The 14,641-nt window shown below is 42.3% G+C and overlaps 1 protein-coding gene across 1 annotated transcript; it reads left to right on the forward strand.

Moving 5' to 3' along the window:
• The first annotated feature begins 6,649 nt into the window (after positions 1–6,649).
• LOC124708475 (growth hormone-regulated TBC protein 1-like) lies at positions 6,650–10,917 on the forward strand. The gene is made up of 8 exons (XM_047240164.1): positions 6,650–6,977; positions 7,978–8,653; positions 9,206–9,322; positions 9,400–9,578; positions 9,665–9,758; positions 9,866–9,943; positions 10,083–10,184; positions 10,422–10,917. The coding sequence occupies exons 2-8, from the start codon at positions 8,099–8,101 to the stop codon at positions 10,551–10,553; spliced, it is 1,257 nt and encodes a 418-aa protein (XP_047096120.1). The 5' UTR covers positions 6,650–6,977; positions 7,978–8,098; the 3' UTR covers positions 10,554–10,917.
• The last annotated feature ends 3,724 nt before the right edge of the window (positions 10,918–14,641 follow it).

Genomic DNA, 14,641 nt, shown 5'->3' on the forward strand with positions numbered 1-14,641 from the left:
GGAGCAGCTGGACAAAAAGATGGACGTGAAGCTGGACATGGAGCTAGACGTGAAGACATCCCATGGACGCGCGGGAGGCATGCGCGAGAGGAGGAAGTCTTCAGGCCGGCGCCAGGCCCGGTCAGACCGGCCGTGGCACCGGGCCACCCGGTCCCAGCCTCGGTCGGCCGGCTCCCACGCCGGATCGGCCCGGTCAAAACCGGGCCCTGTGCTTGTGCCGGCTGGGCACTATCTAGTAAGCCTGGAAGGCCACCCGGTCGCCGCCCGGTGCCAGGCCCGGTCCAAACCGGACCGTCCGGTCCCAGGCCCGGTCGACCAGATCCCAGACCGGACGAGTCCGAGTCTGTCTCGACCAGATCTATTCTGGGTCGGTTATTTTCGTACTTTTTCGACCTGAGGTCGTCATGAACTCCTATATAAGTGCCCAGGACGCCCCCAAAGTTGTTTTAGACCACGTTTAAGATAAACCCTAGTTCTTAGTTGTTTGCTTTGCAACTCTATTGAATCTCTACACCCGATTGCATTGATTTGGTGTGGAATCTCTAAAAGTCTTGTGTGATCTGCTGTTCCATTGGGAATCTCTGAAAGTCTTGTGTGATCTGCTGTTTCATTGGGAATTAGAACATGAGAGGAGGAATCGCATGGAGCGGATGGACATGCAACATGTCCGATCGCTGAGCATGTTTGAGCTCAATGGAAAGAATTTATTTTATCGATTGAAGGAGTTCACCCTGCTGAGGGTACTTGATCTTGAAGGCTGCCAAGGCCTTGAAAACAAGCATGTGGTGGTTATTTGCCAGATGTACCTCCTAAAGTTCCTAAGCTTAAAGGGTACCGATATCAGTGTGATGCCTAATAAAATCGGTGAACTAGAGCACTTGCAAGTTCTTGATGTGCGTGACACAAACCTTCACGAGCTGTCGGAAACAGTGATAATGCTAGAGAAAGTTGAGCGCATGGATTTTTCCCACTCCTACTGGAAAAACTGGATGACTTGGTGGATCCAAGGGGCTCTCTAAAATGAAGGCGCTGCGCGAGGTGGAGCGTGCAAAGATAGATAATGTTGATGTGGCTCGAGAGTTTGGTGAACTAGGACAACTGCAACGCATATTTTTGTTTGTTAACGACAACCTGCATGTTGACAAGGAAGGCGATCCGAATATTCTTCGAGAGGTTGCCCTCTCCCTGAGCAAGTTATACTCCCTTCGGTCTCTTGGCATTGGACGCTTAGGGAGTGGCAAGGGAAAATTGGATTTTCTCGATAGACTGTCCACGCCGCCACGGCTCCTTCGGTACCTTTTCATCGATGGAGAAATCACAAAATTGCCACACTGGGTGAGCACACTATCACATCTTACCTTCTTTGGAGGTATTTGGATAAACTTAAGCTGTGACCACATATTCGGCATCCTCTGTAAGCTGCCTAGTCTACAAAGCATCAAGTTGTGGCGGGCTTGCATCGAGGATACTATACTTGTTCTACGTAGTATCCATCGGTTTCAAGTGTTGAGGGCCCTTTCTTTGTGCTCAACCTAGAAACAATTGTCGTAATGCAGAATCTAAAAGGCATCAATTGGAATCCAGGTGGTTTTGGGGATACTGCTAAACACTTGTTTGTTAAAGAAGCGATTAGGGAACATAAATTGGACTTCATAGCTTTGTTGGAAACTGGAAGATCTAATTTTTCGATTCCCTTTCTGAACCAATTGGCGGCGGGGTATAATTTCTCTTGGTTTTGCTTACCACCACATGGTCGCTCTGGAGGTATTCTAGTAGGAATAAACTCCGATACGCTACAAGTGTTAAAAGTAAGCACAGGAGATTTTTGTGTTAAACTCCATATCAAATGCAAGAGAGATGGTTTTGTATGGATTCTGGTGCCAGTCTATGGGGCTGCCCAAGACGAGCACAAAGCAGAATTTTTGGCTGAATTAGTGAGAACTTGTGAATCTGAAACATTGCCTATGTTGGTAGGGGGTGATTTCAATATTATTCGTAAGCGAGAGGAGAAAAATAATAATAATTTCAAAGCGCGTTGGCCCTTTGTTTTTAATGCAATTATTGAGCATTTGAACTTGCGTGAAATTGCCCTCACTGGGAGACAATATACATGGGCAAGTAGAAGAACTGAGCCTACTTATGAGAAGCTAGATAGAGTTTTAGCATCCATTTCGTGGGAACAGAAATTCCCTTTGGTAACTGTTAGAGCTTTATCCAGAGCTGATTCTGATCATACTCCTATACTTATTGATTCAGGAGTGAAAGCACACCTGGGTAACCAAGCAAAATTCTCCTTTGAGTTACATTGGTTGCGTCAAGAAGGTTTTTTCGATATGGTAGTAAAGGAGTGGAATTCAGTTTTTGGTGGAGCTAATCCTATGGAGATTTGGTTGAATAAGTTAAGACATCTAAGGAGATTTCTTAGAGGTTGGGCAAAGAACCAAAGTGGAAAGTATAAGAAAGAAAAAGAGCGATTATTGAATATCATCGACAAGCTAGACGTGAAAGCCGAAACAAGTATCTTGAATGCTAATGAAAGAGAGGCATTAAAAAAAGCAAATGATAGTTTAAATAAATTAAGAAGAGATGAGGAATCCAAATGGGCCCAAAGAGCGAAGGTTAAGCATATCCAGGAAGGGGGTAATAATACGAGATATTTTCACTTAATAGCTAATGGTAAACACCGAAAGAAGAAAATCTTTCAACTTGAACAGCAAGAGGGGACTATTGTTGGGGAAGATAATCTAAAAGTTTATATTACGGAGTTCTATAAGAAATTATTTGGAGCACCCAATCCAACAAATATTACTTTAAATGAAACGGAGACACATGATATTACGCAAATTTCACCAATTGAGAATGAAATTTTGACGGCCCCTTTTACTGAAGAGGAGGTTTTTCAAGCGATTTCACAAATGGAACTGAACAAAGCGCCGGGGCCTGACGGGTTTCCCGCTGAGTTCTACCAGAAATTTTGGGGAGTAATAAAGAATGATTTGATGGCCTTATTTTCACAGTTTTCTAATGGGGATTTGCCCCTTTATAAACTGAATTTCGGGGTTATCACATTACTACCCAAAAAAGAAAATGCGGTTCAGATTCAACAATATAGACCTATTTGTTTACTTAATGTCTGTTTCAAAATATTCACTAAAGTTGGTACTAATCGCATATCGGGGATTGCCCCGAAAGTCATTAAACCGACTCAGTCAGCCTTCATGCCAGGTAGGAATATTTTGGAAGGGGTGGTAATACTTCATGAAACAATTCATGAGCTACATACAAAGAAGATGGATGGGGTGCTATTTAAAATTGATTTCGAAAAAGCTTATGACAAGGTGAAATGGCCTTTTCTACAACAAACACTTAGGATGAAAGGTTTTGATCCAGAGTGGAGTAGGCTAGTGAAACAATTCGTCCAAGGTGGTAGTGTTGGTGTTAAGGTGAATGATGATATTGGTCATTATTTCCAGACAAGAAAAGGCTTAAGGCAAGGTGACCCCTTGTCTCCGATTCTTTTTAATATTGTAGTGGATATGCTTGCCATCTTAATTGAACGTGCCAAAGAGGATGGCCAAGTTGGAGGACTTATTCCGCATTTAGTTGAGGGAGGTCTCTCTATACTACAATACGCTGATGATACAATTCTGTTTTTGGAGCATGATTTGAGCAAAGCTGTTAATATGAAATTAATTTTATGTCTCTTTGAAGAATTATCGGGACTCAAGATTAATTTTCATAAGAGTGAGATTTTTTGTTTTGGAAAGGCTAAGGAGGTGGAGACTCAAGTATAAACAGATCTTTGGATGTGATGTCGAGCAACTTCCCTTTAGATATTTAGGTATTCCAATCCATTACAAGAAACTCAAGAACTCTGATTGGTACCCGGTAGAAACACGGTTTGAGAGTAAATTAGGATGCTGGAAAGGGAAGTTACTATCTTATGGTGATAGGTTAGTTCTTATTAATTCAGTATTAACTAGCTTACCGATGTTTATGTTGTCTTTCCTGCAAATACCTGTTGGGGTCAGGAAACGTTTGGACTTCTATAGATCAAGATTTTTTTGGCAGTCCGACGAAAACAAAAGAAAATACCGGCTTACAAAATGGAATATAGTTTGTAGACCTAAAGATCAAGGGGGACTGGGTATTGAGGTTCTAGAAATAAAAAACAGATGTTTATTGAGTAAGTGGCTTTTTAAACTTATTAATGAGGAAGGAGTATGGCAAGAATTATTACATAATAAATACCTAAGTCATAAGACATTGTCGGAGGTTCAAGCAAAACCTACGGATTCCCCATTTTGGAAAGGGATAATGGAGGTCAAACAGGAGTTCTTTTCTAGGGGATTCTTCAAAGTAGGTAATGGTAGCAGTACTCGCTTTTGGGAAGATACCTGGTTAGGGAAGACTTCTTTAGCCCAACAATATCCGTCGTTATATAATATTGTGCATCATAAGAATGTTAAAGTTGCTCAAGTACTAGGTCAGACGCCATTGAATATTACATTTCGGAGAATTTTAAATGGTAATAAATGGACTTCATGGTTACAGCTATGCAGAAAACTAATGTCGGTACAGTTAACTGATGAAGAAGACCGTTTTGTTTGGAACTTGACGTCTAATGGTCGGTTTACAGTTAAGTCGATGTATGAAGATCTTATGTGTGATCATACCCCTTTTTTGAGAAAATATCTATGGAAGGTGAAAATTCCGCTCAAAATTAAAATTTTCATGTGGTTCTTGAGTAATAAGGTCTTGTTAACCAAAGATAATTTAGTTAAACGGCATTGGAATGGGTGTACAAAATGTGTCTTCTGTGGGGAACAGGAGACCATTCAACACCTTTTTATTGATTGTCCCTTAGCTAAACTCTTATGGCGGACGGTGAACTTTACTTATGATCTTCCACCTCCCACCAATATTACCAATATGTTTGGTAACTGGTTAAATGGAGTAGATAGACAATCTAAGGCATACATCCGGATTGGGGTTGCCGCTTTATGTTGGTCTATTTGGAGGGTCGGGAATGATATGATTTTTAATAAAAAACCTTCTTTTCATTTCTTGCAGTGTTATTCATATGGTCTCCCATTGGGTCCATCTTTGGGCACTACTATCTCCGATGGGACAACGGGATGCCATGGTTTCGGATGCACACGGCTCCCGATGGTCGCTCAGGATATCTTGTGCCAGGCTGGTTGGCGTCATACTAGAAGGCTATGTTGATATGTAGTCTTTCTTCTTTGAATTTTCTTTCATGGATTGATTGTTGTATCAATCCTTGAGCATGCGTGACTTGTAATGTTTTAAATACTCAGAACCTATTTGCTTAATAAAGGGCTGTGTGCATCGTTACGATGCAGAAGCCGGGGCATACCCCCATTTCGAAAAAAAAAGTGATCCAATTCGAGAGAGGATGCATGGATAAGCTCGAGGAGCTTTCAGTGACATTTTATGAGTGTTGGGAGAGGAGAATTGTTGGCATCGAGCACTTGAAAAACCTTAAAGAGGTGCAGCTTACTGTTAAGAGAAACAACTCTTCATTGATCCTTGCACGGGAGAAGCTTAGGTCCGAAAGTAATAGACGCCCTAAGGCCAATCAGTTTAAAGTTATAGTGAGATATGAGTGATCACTCCCCTGCGAGATGCATGCTCTTGTCATGCATGTTTGTTTTACTGCTATATGTTGTTGTCTCTATAGAGTTGCTTGTGTACGTTTTCTTTTATCCCAACAATGTTTCTCATGTCATCTAACAAATAAATAAAGGGGGGGGGGGGGGGCTCCAAACTTCCTAGCCTCCTGATCCCGGTCAACATATGTCCACTTTCACTTTAAATGTAGACTTTGCTTTGTCGCAACAAAAAAATTTCCGTTTTGGCATCATTGATGAAGCAAAAAACGGTGCGTCTGGAAATAGAAAAAACCTCGCTAGATACTTTGCTGGAGACACTCCAAAGACCTCGCCGGACACCAGAGACCTTGTGGAAAAATATGTATACTAAATTAGCAGAACCACATAATATTTGTAGCACAAAAAAATATACAATTGTAGCATCGCGAACTACTCGTGGGCGCACCGATGGCAGCATTCCAACTCCGGCTGACAGCATCGTCGGTGACCTTTTGCAGCACCGCCGCTGACTGTTTACAATAGCACATGCCTTCCTTTTTTTGCAGAGTCCGTAATTCGCTGGAGACTTGGCCGGAGACCTTCTTGTATCAGCACTGCCCGCCAATGGGAGCGCCACCAATTACTCCTTGCATTGCCGGCAGCCGCCATTCGTAGCACCGCCGACCCGTCATTGGTAGCACGCGCATCCACCATTTGCAGCACCGTGGGCCGTCGTTGGTAGCAGACGCAGCCACCATTTCAAGATTATTTCGAAACCTCGAATATCTATCTATTTATCTATTCTGACGAGCTCCAGAATGCCTTAGACTTGTACTAAGATCTTTTTACCTCCCTCGATCCATATATCTATTTTAGCATCAAGTAGTAATAATGGATAGGGGGGAATAATTTTTTTTTGTCCTCTCACATGCTGATAATAAAGTAGAGTTCTGACCAAATCACGGTAGATAATTTTTTGCCTTTAATTAATTGGCTTGACCAAATCACACCAACACCAACCACCCCAGCTTTGCCAAATGCCGTGTTCTTCTTCAATGGATTTGCGAGGGGATCACGATCCGACACACACAACAACAACGATATCAGGGCAGCCACCACATTGACCGACCGACCGCCACTCCGTCCTCACCTCCCCGCACGTTCGTCCTGTCCCCTCCCCGCCTCCTCCTCCATCCCGGAGCTCCGGCACCGGACATCTGCTAGCTCCGCCGCCGTCAAGGTGATCGAGCTTGTGTGGACCCGAGGTGGGGAGATCCAGCGCGCTCGACTGGGATTTGTCGTCTCTGAAGATTCCAGCACCCGGATAGATCCAAAAGCCAGCGGTGGTGACTCGGCTCCTAGGTACCCTTTCTTGCTCCTTGTTATCTTATCATATTGCGAGCCCTGATCCGTATGCTTTCCTTGCGCCTTTGCCTCTGCTGTGCATCGCTGCCAAAATTTGTCTCATGCCAAATGCAAAGCTAGCTAAGGGGTCGAGCGCGGCAGCGAGCGACGCCGGCGGTTTCATTGACCATCGATAAGCAGCAGCTGTTCGTGGTCTGGAGCTAACTAAATGTTGATCCTGCCCTTGTTCGCTGTAGGTACGTAGTTGTTCTTCGGTTCGGTATGTGAAAGGAGGCTTCTTTTCCTAATACAGAGCAGTCCGGAATGTGATACGTAGTGCTTCTTTCCGTTCCCCGAATGTGCATCCGCAGCGTTGCCTAAAACGTTACCAGCCGTCAACGGCAATTGATCACGGCCTGAAGCGAACCTGTTCGCTACACACAGATGCAAAATGAGGGTGTCTGTAAATTGTATTCACTTGAATCGCAAAATGAGGGCGGCCACTCAAAATTTTGAATTCCAGCAGTATTTCTTTTTCATTTTGAAGAAAACTATTCGAATCCTGCAAGTTCATGGAAGGAGTGCGCCTGAATGAGAGGGTGCCTGTAGATTTTATTCACTCGAATCCTTTGCAGAATCGATAGAACCTGCCACTGTTTGTCTTGCTAGCTTGATGTTGATCTTGCTCTTCTTTTCAGTAGCTAATCCATTTTTCAGTTCAGTATGGAAAATGAGGGTTCGTTCCACAGAGTAGTACACGGTGTGATAGTTCACTGAATGTGTACCTTGCGAACACATTAAAAACTGAATTTCCACCCCCACGGGGTACTGAAACAATGCCATAGTCATGTGCACAATTTAACTACTTTTCAATTGACCCTTTTTAAACTGTGGGTTGGGGTCTGGTGGAGTGTACTGTTCAAGTTTGATTTTCCGCATGACTTTTCTACATCTTGGTTATACTTGTTCTCCATACCAGGAATGGCATCTAAGGTTTTGTTTGCTGGAATGGTTGTAGGGATCAACGGCGAGAAAGGAAACCAAGAAGGCAGCACCAAAAAAAGTCTTCATTTGGGGGTGGATTGATCTAAATAACGATACACATATAGTTGCATCAGTATAGAAATTTGGATAAGAATATGTTTGGGATCCAACCCAGGGATTTGATAGATGATTTCAACCCCAGAAGGAGGAGGTGGTCATTGTGGACCACACCCCCTGCATCCATGCCCACTACCAGCCACAACACCAGGTACAAAGTACCCCGGAAGGGCCATGCCAATGCCTACCACTTGTCTGTGAAGTTTGAAGATCTCTGTGGCTTCATGGTGGAGGGCAATGTGGACGATGTCAATGTTCTGAATGAGGTGAGGGAGAGGATAAGGGAGCAAGGGAGGGTGTGGTGGGCACTGGAAGCGAGCAAGGGCGCAAACTGGTACCTCCAGCCGAGGATCTCATCCAACGGTGGCGAGGGTGTGATTAGGGCCACGTCGCTCAAGCTATCAGTGCTCACTAATACAGTTACGTTGAGGAGGCTGATCAGGAAGGGGGTGCCACCGGCGCTGAGGCCGAAGGTATGGCTGTCCGTGTCTGGTGCAGCCAAGAAGCGGTCGACGGTACCTGAGACGTACTATGACGAGCTGATCAGGGCCACGGAGGGGAAAACAACACCAGCCACTCGCCAGATCGACCATGTAAGTTTTCATCTGTTCTTTTTTCTGTTGATGCCTTCCTACCTCGTAATGGTCATACAACCATGCTTTATTATCTTGGAAGAAAGGAAATGATTATGTCTGAACATTTATGATTGATCTACAACGATTTGCCAGTTCAATCTGGTTCTTTGTTCTTTAGATTCTGATAGTGGTTCCACATACCAAAAACAAATAGAGAATTAAAGAGTACAGTTTCTCTTTTTAGAGTATACTTATATTGCTTGTTAAACTTATTAATGAGCAACTTTTTCTTTAAAAAAAAGAGCAACATCTTGCAAGCATCAAATGGCTTCAGCCATATGAATACTTGGTTTCCATGTGCTTCATTGGTTCAAGGATGTTCAAGAAACATTCTTTACACTGCCTGTGTGCTGCAAGGTCACTCTGTGTAATTGATCTACATTGTGTTTTATCTTAATATGTAGCTTATACGGTTTTATCAAAATCATGTTCATCACTTATCAGCATACAGTGGGCTGTAAACTAGTTTGGTGAATCTTTGATGTAAAGATTAATGCTTTGTCATTATAGGATCTCCCTCGCACCTTCCCTTGCCATCCTTGGTTGAACAGCGAGGCAGGTCAGGCATCTCTTCGACGTGTACTTGTTGGGTATTCGTTCCGTGATTCAGAAGTTGGGTATTGCCAGGTAACCATAGTGCCATGTTCTAGTTTGCCAAATGTTATTTATTTCACAAAGCACCTTCTAACAGTTGTGTACTGCAGGGTTTAAATTATGTGGCTGCTCTACTGTTGCTTGTTATGAAGACAGAGGAAGATGCATTTTGGATGCTTGCTGTGCTCTTGGAAAATGTTCTCGTCAGTGATTGTTATACAGATACTCTTACTGGATGCCATGTTGAGCAGCGAGTATTCAGAGATCTTCTAGCCAAAAATTGCCCACGGTATGTTTTTCCTTCATGCTATTATTTCTCACTGACAATAATGATCCTGTGATTGTGTACTATATTGGATTCTCCAAATGTTTCAGAATTGCTGCTCATCTTGAAGCAATGGGGTTTGATGTTTCACTTGTTGCCACAGAATGGTTCTTATGCCTCTTCTCCAAAACATTGCCTTCAGAGGTTAGAAAATAGTTTACCTGATACCAGCGTTTATCTCATCCACCAGTGATGTCCCTGAACTCACTGTAAAATCATTTCACAATTACCACTGTTATTGCTGTGAACAGACAACTCTCCGAGTGTGGGATGTTTTATTCAATGAAGGTGCAAAGGTCTTGTTCCATGTCGCTCTAGCAATTTTCAAGGTGTGTACTCAGGAAATTTCCTTCTCTGCATGCTATTCAGAAAGTGTTTGGATTCCTTGCCTATATGGTTGAAATAATACCTTATGATTGTTTGGCATTGTTTTGATTTCACTTTTCATAAATTCTCTAATACTTGCAGATGAGAGAAGATGATCTTCTACGAATCCAACATATTGGTGATGTAATTGATGTTCTGCAAACAACTGCTCATCATCTATACGAGCCTGATGAGCTGCTCACGGTAATTATCCGCTCTTTTGTAACGAAAAATACTGAAGTAGCCAGTGATGATGCATACTGTTATAAACTTATACTTGGGACACTAAAAAGTTACATTAAAGTGAGAGTCAGAACTTGAGAGTCAGAACTTTTGAGCTATCTCTGTAGTTTATCAAGTTGATGTTTCATGCTGAAAGCACTCAATTACCAAACATTGGAATCTGATTTATCCATGTTTCACTTTTTTTTCCTTTCCTAGTTTGCGTTTGACAAGATTGGGTCCATGACTACGAACACAATTACAAAAGAAAGGAAAAAGCAGGAGACGGTGGTCATGGCCGAGCGCGATCAAAGAACTAGACGGCTGAACTCGCTCAAGATGGATGCATGATGATGTGTATAAAAGATACATGTTAGGATGCTGAGGCCTGTTTGTTTTGAAAGAACGGCGAAGACGACGTGGTGAGTCAGCACTTGGTTACTTGTTAGACTGGCTGTCTCAACGAGTACACGCTCTGCCAAAAATAGAGGTGTCTTGAGCCGATGCAAAAACAGCAATGTGGGTTTGTTTTTGAAACTTCATGTTGTGTGTGCGTGTGTGCCCCGTTCGTGTTGGTGAGATGTGAGGCCTTGGGAACTGGTTTGAAACATGTGTAAATCGGACAGCTTGTTGAAATCCTTCGGCAATGAGCCCTAAATGCATGTAAATTTTGCAGGCATGAAATGGAGCTTTAAAAGTTTGTTTATTACTTCAATTCTAAGTTTCCGGTGAGTCTTGTACCAAGAAGGATTGTATGCCATTGGCATTGCCGAAGCAAAACAATGTGCACACTGAAAAAGGTGAAATAAAATGATGTGGGAATAAAATGGGTAACCACAAAAATTGATCAATCTTGGTTGTATTTCCCTTGTGTTCTGCATTTGTGGGTTTAATTACCTCATTATTATATGTTGTATCCGGTCCATTATTTATCTATACTGTAGGGGAACCCATACTTTTTTCTGGTATTTTTTTCATCTACAATAAACTAGATTCTTCAAAAGGAAGTTCATAACAAAAAATCAGCTGGACCATATCTTGCATATTGGCTTGTTATATTTAGGAGTGCTCAAGCGCATATAATCCAAATAATAAAAGACATTGGCTTCCAGCGTGGGAAAACATCACATCTGAGAGTACACATGCAAAAGTAATCTTAAACATATAACACCGATGCAAGGTAAGGCACCAAATAATTTTGAAATATCACATTTCATAATGAGAGTTTATAAGTAACAAGATGAGAGGTGATCACGCCAGACCAGCGCATGTACCTTTTAGCTAGGTACCTCAAACCTATTGGACCATAGAGTTAGGTCAGCCATGGTCAAAACACAACCCTTAGCTCATTACATCACAACTAAGCTTATTAAGTTAGTGGACTACAGCCGTATATGTCCATCATGGACCAGACTACCTTCACTAGAAGCTTACTAGCACCACAACTTACTTTCGTCTCCTCTTGACCACGGCGTTGTGGTGCGAATTCAACTCTTTGTTCCGTAGTAGAATTAGAATCACCAACACCCCCACCACAATGACGACAACCCTTACTAACAAACTCAAACGTGAGCATTCTGCCTAGGCAGATGGTAAGGACACGATGCTGCAGCGTGATAACTGTCAAGTCACCAGAAAAAGTCACCACACCATCTTCCTTGCTATTATGAATCACAATCTTTTCTTCAACGCCCTCCATGCCAACTCTGATCTCTCCACAGAAATGTCCCTCGAGTATCTCAATTTCAAAGGTACCCTCGACTGCATTTAGAATAGTTGCATAGCTCACCTTCACAGTACTAAACCAGCTCTTAAGAGTTCGACTTCCACAATTAACCTTCTCATCTTGAGGCTGAACTCGTCCATCGATGCTAAGTAAGCCCTTGCTGATTTGCTGGCCTAAAGGCTCTCCGTCAACTTTGATTTTGAGATTTATCTCTACATATATGAAATCAAGTAACACCAGACCTCGACCTGGGCCAGTTAAAATCAAACTTTCTTCCTATGAAAAGAGTCGCAATAGATTAGAGTATGTTCATCAAAATACCACTAAAGCATGTAACAAAATATGCAATAGAGTTATAGAGTAAAGAAGAGTCAAGATAGACATCTCATGACAACAACCAACTACTACCTCCGTTTCAAGGAATAAGGCGTCCTCGTTTTACGTGCTTTTTGTTTGACTAAGAATTACTTCAAATAGATAAAAATTGTTTGTATGAAATTAGTATATTAAAAAGTGCTTTTCAATACGAATCCAACGATACTAAGTACATATAATATACTCCTAATTAAGATTTTGTTGCTCAATTTTTATGGTCAAAGTTCGTCTTGAAATACGCGTGCGCCTTATTCCTTGAAACGGAGGTAGTAGTATTTAAGTAATTAATGGTTGTGAAGCAAAAGGCATACCTCTGATTTGATAGTCTGGCAATCCTCTCTATGGCGGTTAAAAATGTATATACACTTATGGTCAACACTGTCTCTCGCGATGATGGTGCCATACACGTTGATGGGAAAGCCTCTGTCCGAGGAGGCAATCTTGACCGAAAGTATGTTTGCAGAGTCTTCTAGATTTATGCCGCGTATGTACCCACTGCTAGTAAACCGCATTGGAGGGATAAGCGCTGCAATGGAAAATAAAAAGAAACAGTTACTGCGAGTGACCGATTTTTTTAAAGATGTTGAACATAAACATATCACGGCAGCACGAGAAGGTTAGTACGTAAAACATATAGAATGCGCTATCAGCTAAAACATCACTTAGTTGAACACAAGATAAAAATGTAGTGGATGGGTGCAGGGGAGATTCTACGTACTGAAGGACCCAATTTGTCACCAAGGTAAACACATATAGTACGAACAAGCAGCTTGTCTGTTTTTATACTCCCAGTGGACATTAGAGATTTTTGGCTGTACGAACAAGCAGCTTGTTTGTTTGTTCTGTAGCGGGACTTTTGTTTCTTAGTTTTCTTTTCCTTTTTTTGGCTGTGTGCATCCGTAGTGCCATTAGGATGGTGCGTTGTTGCAGAGGCTGGGTGTAATTGGTATCGTTTTGATATTAATATATTCCCTTTATCGAAAAAGTGGACATTAGAGATTTTTTTTCTAACTCAATTCTTCAGTTGAGCCTTAGCCCTGCGCCAGGATTTTATGGCTGCATGCAATCGCTAATGACTGATAGCAACCATAGAAACATGAGAGAATTCCTTATTTGACACTACTTAAAGTTTTAATTCCTTATTTGGTCCTGGAAAACCGTTTCTTACCTTTTTTACATGTAAACTTCATTTTCTTCCCTATATGACACTCTAGTGCATTTCAAATGCTAACGGTGTTAGCTTGGGATGTAAAATGACGTTTTTGTCCCTAGTTCAATATGTGACTATTTTTTTTTTGCATGACAAAGTAGCAATACCCAGAGTTGAAAAAGGTGATTAGGGTTTTCGTGGTAGACATACACGTCTCCACCTCTTCTATTTATATACACGGCAGCCATACAGGATTACAACACGTACGAGTCTCCAACTCGTATACAACATGGACTTTCCGATTCTAACACACCCCTCAATCTAAACTATTACATACAAGATTTAGATTGGTCCCGAATCGGTCTAACATCTGCCGTGTGGCTGGCTTTGTAAACACATCAGCCAATTGATCACTAGAAGATATAAACCTCACGTCCAAAGCACCCTTTGCAACACGCTCTCGCACAAAATGAAAATCAATTTCAATGTGCTTTGTTCGAGCATGGAATACCGGATTTGCTGTGAGGTAGGTTGCCCCTAAGTTATCACACCACAGAATAGGTGTACGCTGCCTGGGAACTCCAAGCTCCTTTAACAGAGAGCTGATCCATATAGCCTCTGCAGCACCATTAGCTAATGCCTTGTATTCTGCCTCGTACTAGATCTTGAGACGGTAGGCTGCTTCTTCGAACTCCAGGAGACCAAGTTAGGTCCAACAAAAATAGCATAGCCACTTGTGGAACGTCTATCATCCACACATCCAGCCCAATCAGCATCGGTGAAAATACTAACACCAGTGGAAGCTGACTTGCGAAAACACAGCCCGGTTTGCAATGTGCCTTTGACATACCTCAATATTCGTTTGACAGCCTCCCAATGAACATCTGTAGGCTGAGACAAAAACTGGCACACCTTATTCACCGCAAAAGAAATGTCTGGGCGTGTGAGCGTCAAATACTGCAATCCACCAACGACGCTACGGTACCGGAAGGAGTCCTCAGAGCCAAGCATTGTACCGTAAACTCGAGACAGCACTGCGAAGTCGGCAATGGTGTGGAAGTGGACTTACAATTCTCCATATTTACTCTATGAAGTAGATCAAGTGCATACTTGCGCTGAGTTACCATCATCCCCCCTGAATTGTAGGACGCTTCCAGTCCAAGAAAATAATCCAGTTTCCCCAAATCT

The sequence above is a fragment of the Lolium rigidum genome, chromosome 4, assembly GCF_022539505.1.
Source record: "Lolium rigidum isolate FL_2022 chromosome 4, APGP_CSIRO_Lrig_0.1, whole genome shotgun sequence".
In the NCBI taxonomy this organism is placed as follows: domain Eukaryota; kingdom Viridiplantae; phylum Streptophyta; class Magnoliopsida; order Poales; family Poaceae; genus Lolium; species Lolium rigidum.

Excerpts from the sequence above, each read along its gene's own strand:
- LOC124708475 (XM_047240164.1), top strand. The coding sequence starts at position 8,099 with ATGTTTGGGATCCAACCCAGGGATTTGATAGATGATTTCAACCCCAGA. Across the intron at positions 9,759-9,865 it reads CCAAAACATTGCCTTCAGAG|ACAACTCTCCGAGTGTGGGA; the intron begins GTTAGAAAATAG and ends TGCTGTGAACAG. Across the intron at positions 9,944-10,082 it reads TCGCTCTAGCAATTTTCAAG|ATGAGAGAAGATGATCTTCT; the intron begins GTGTGTACTCAG and ends TAATACTTGCAG.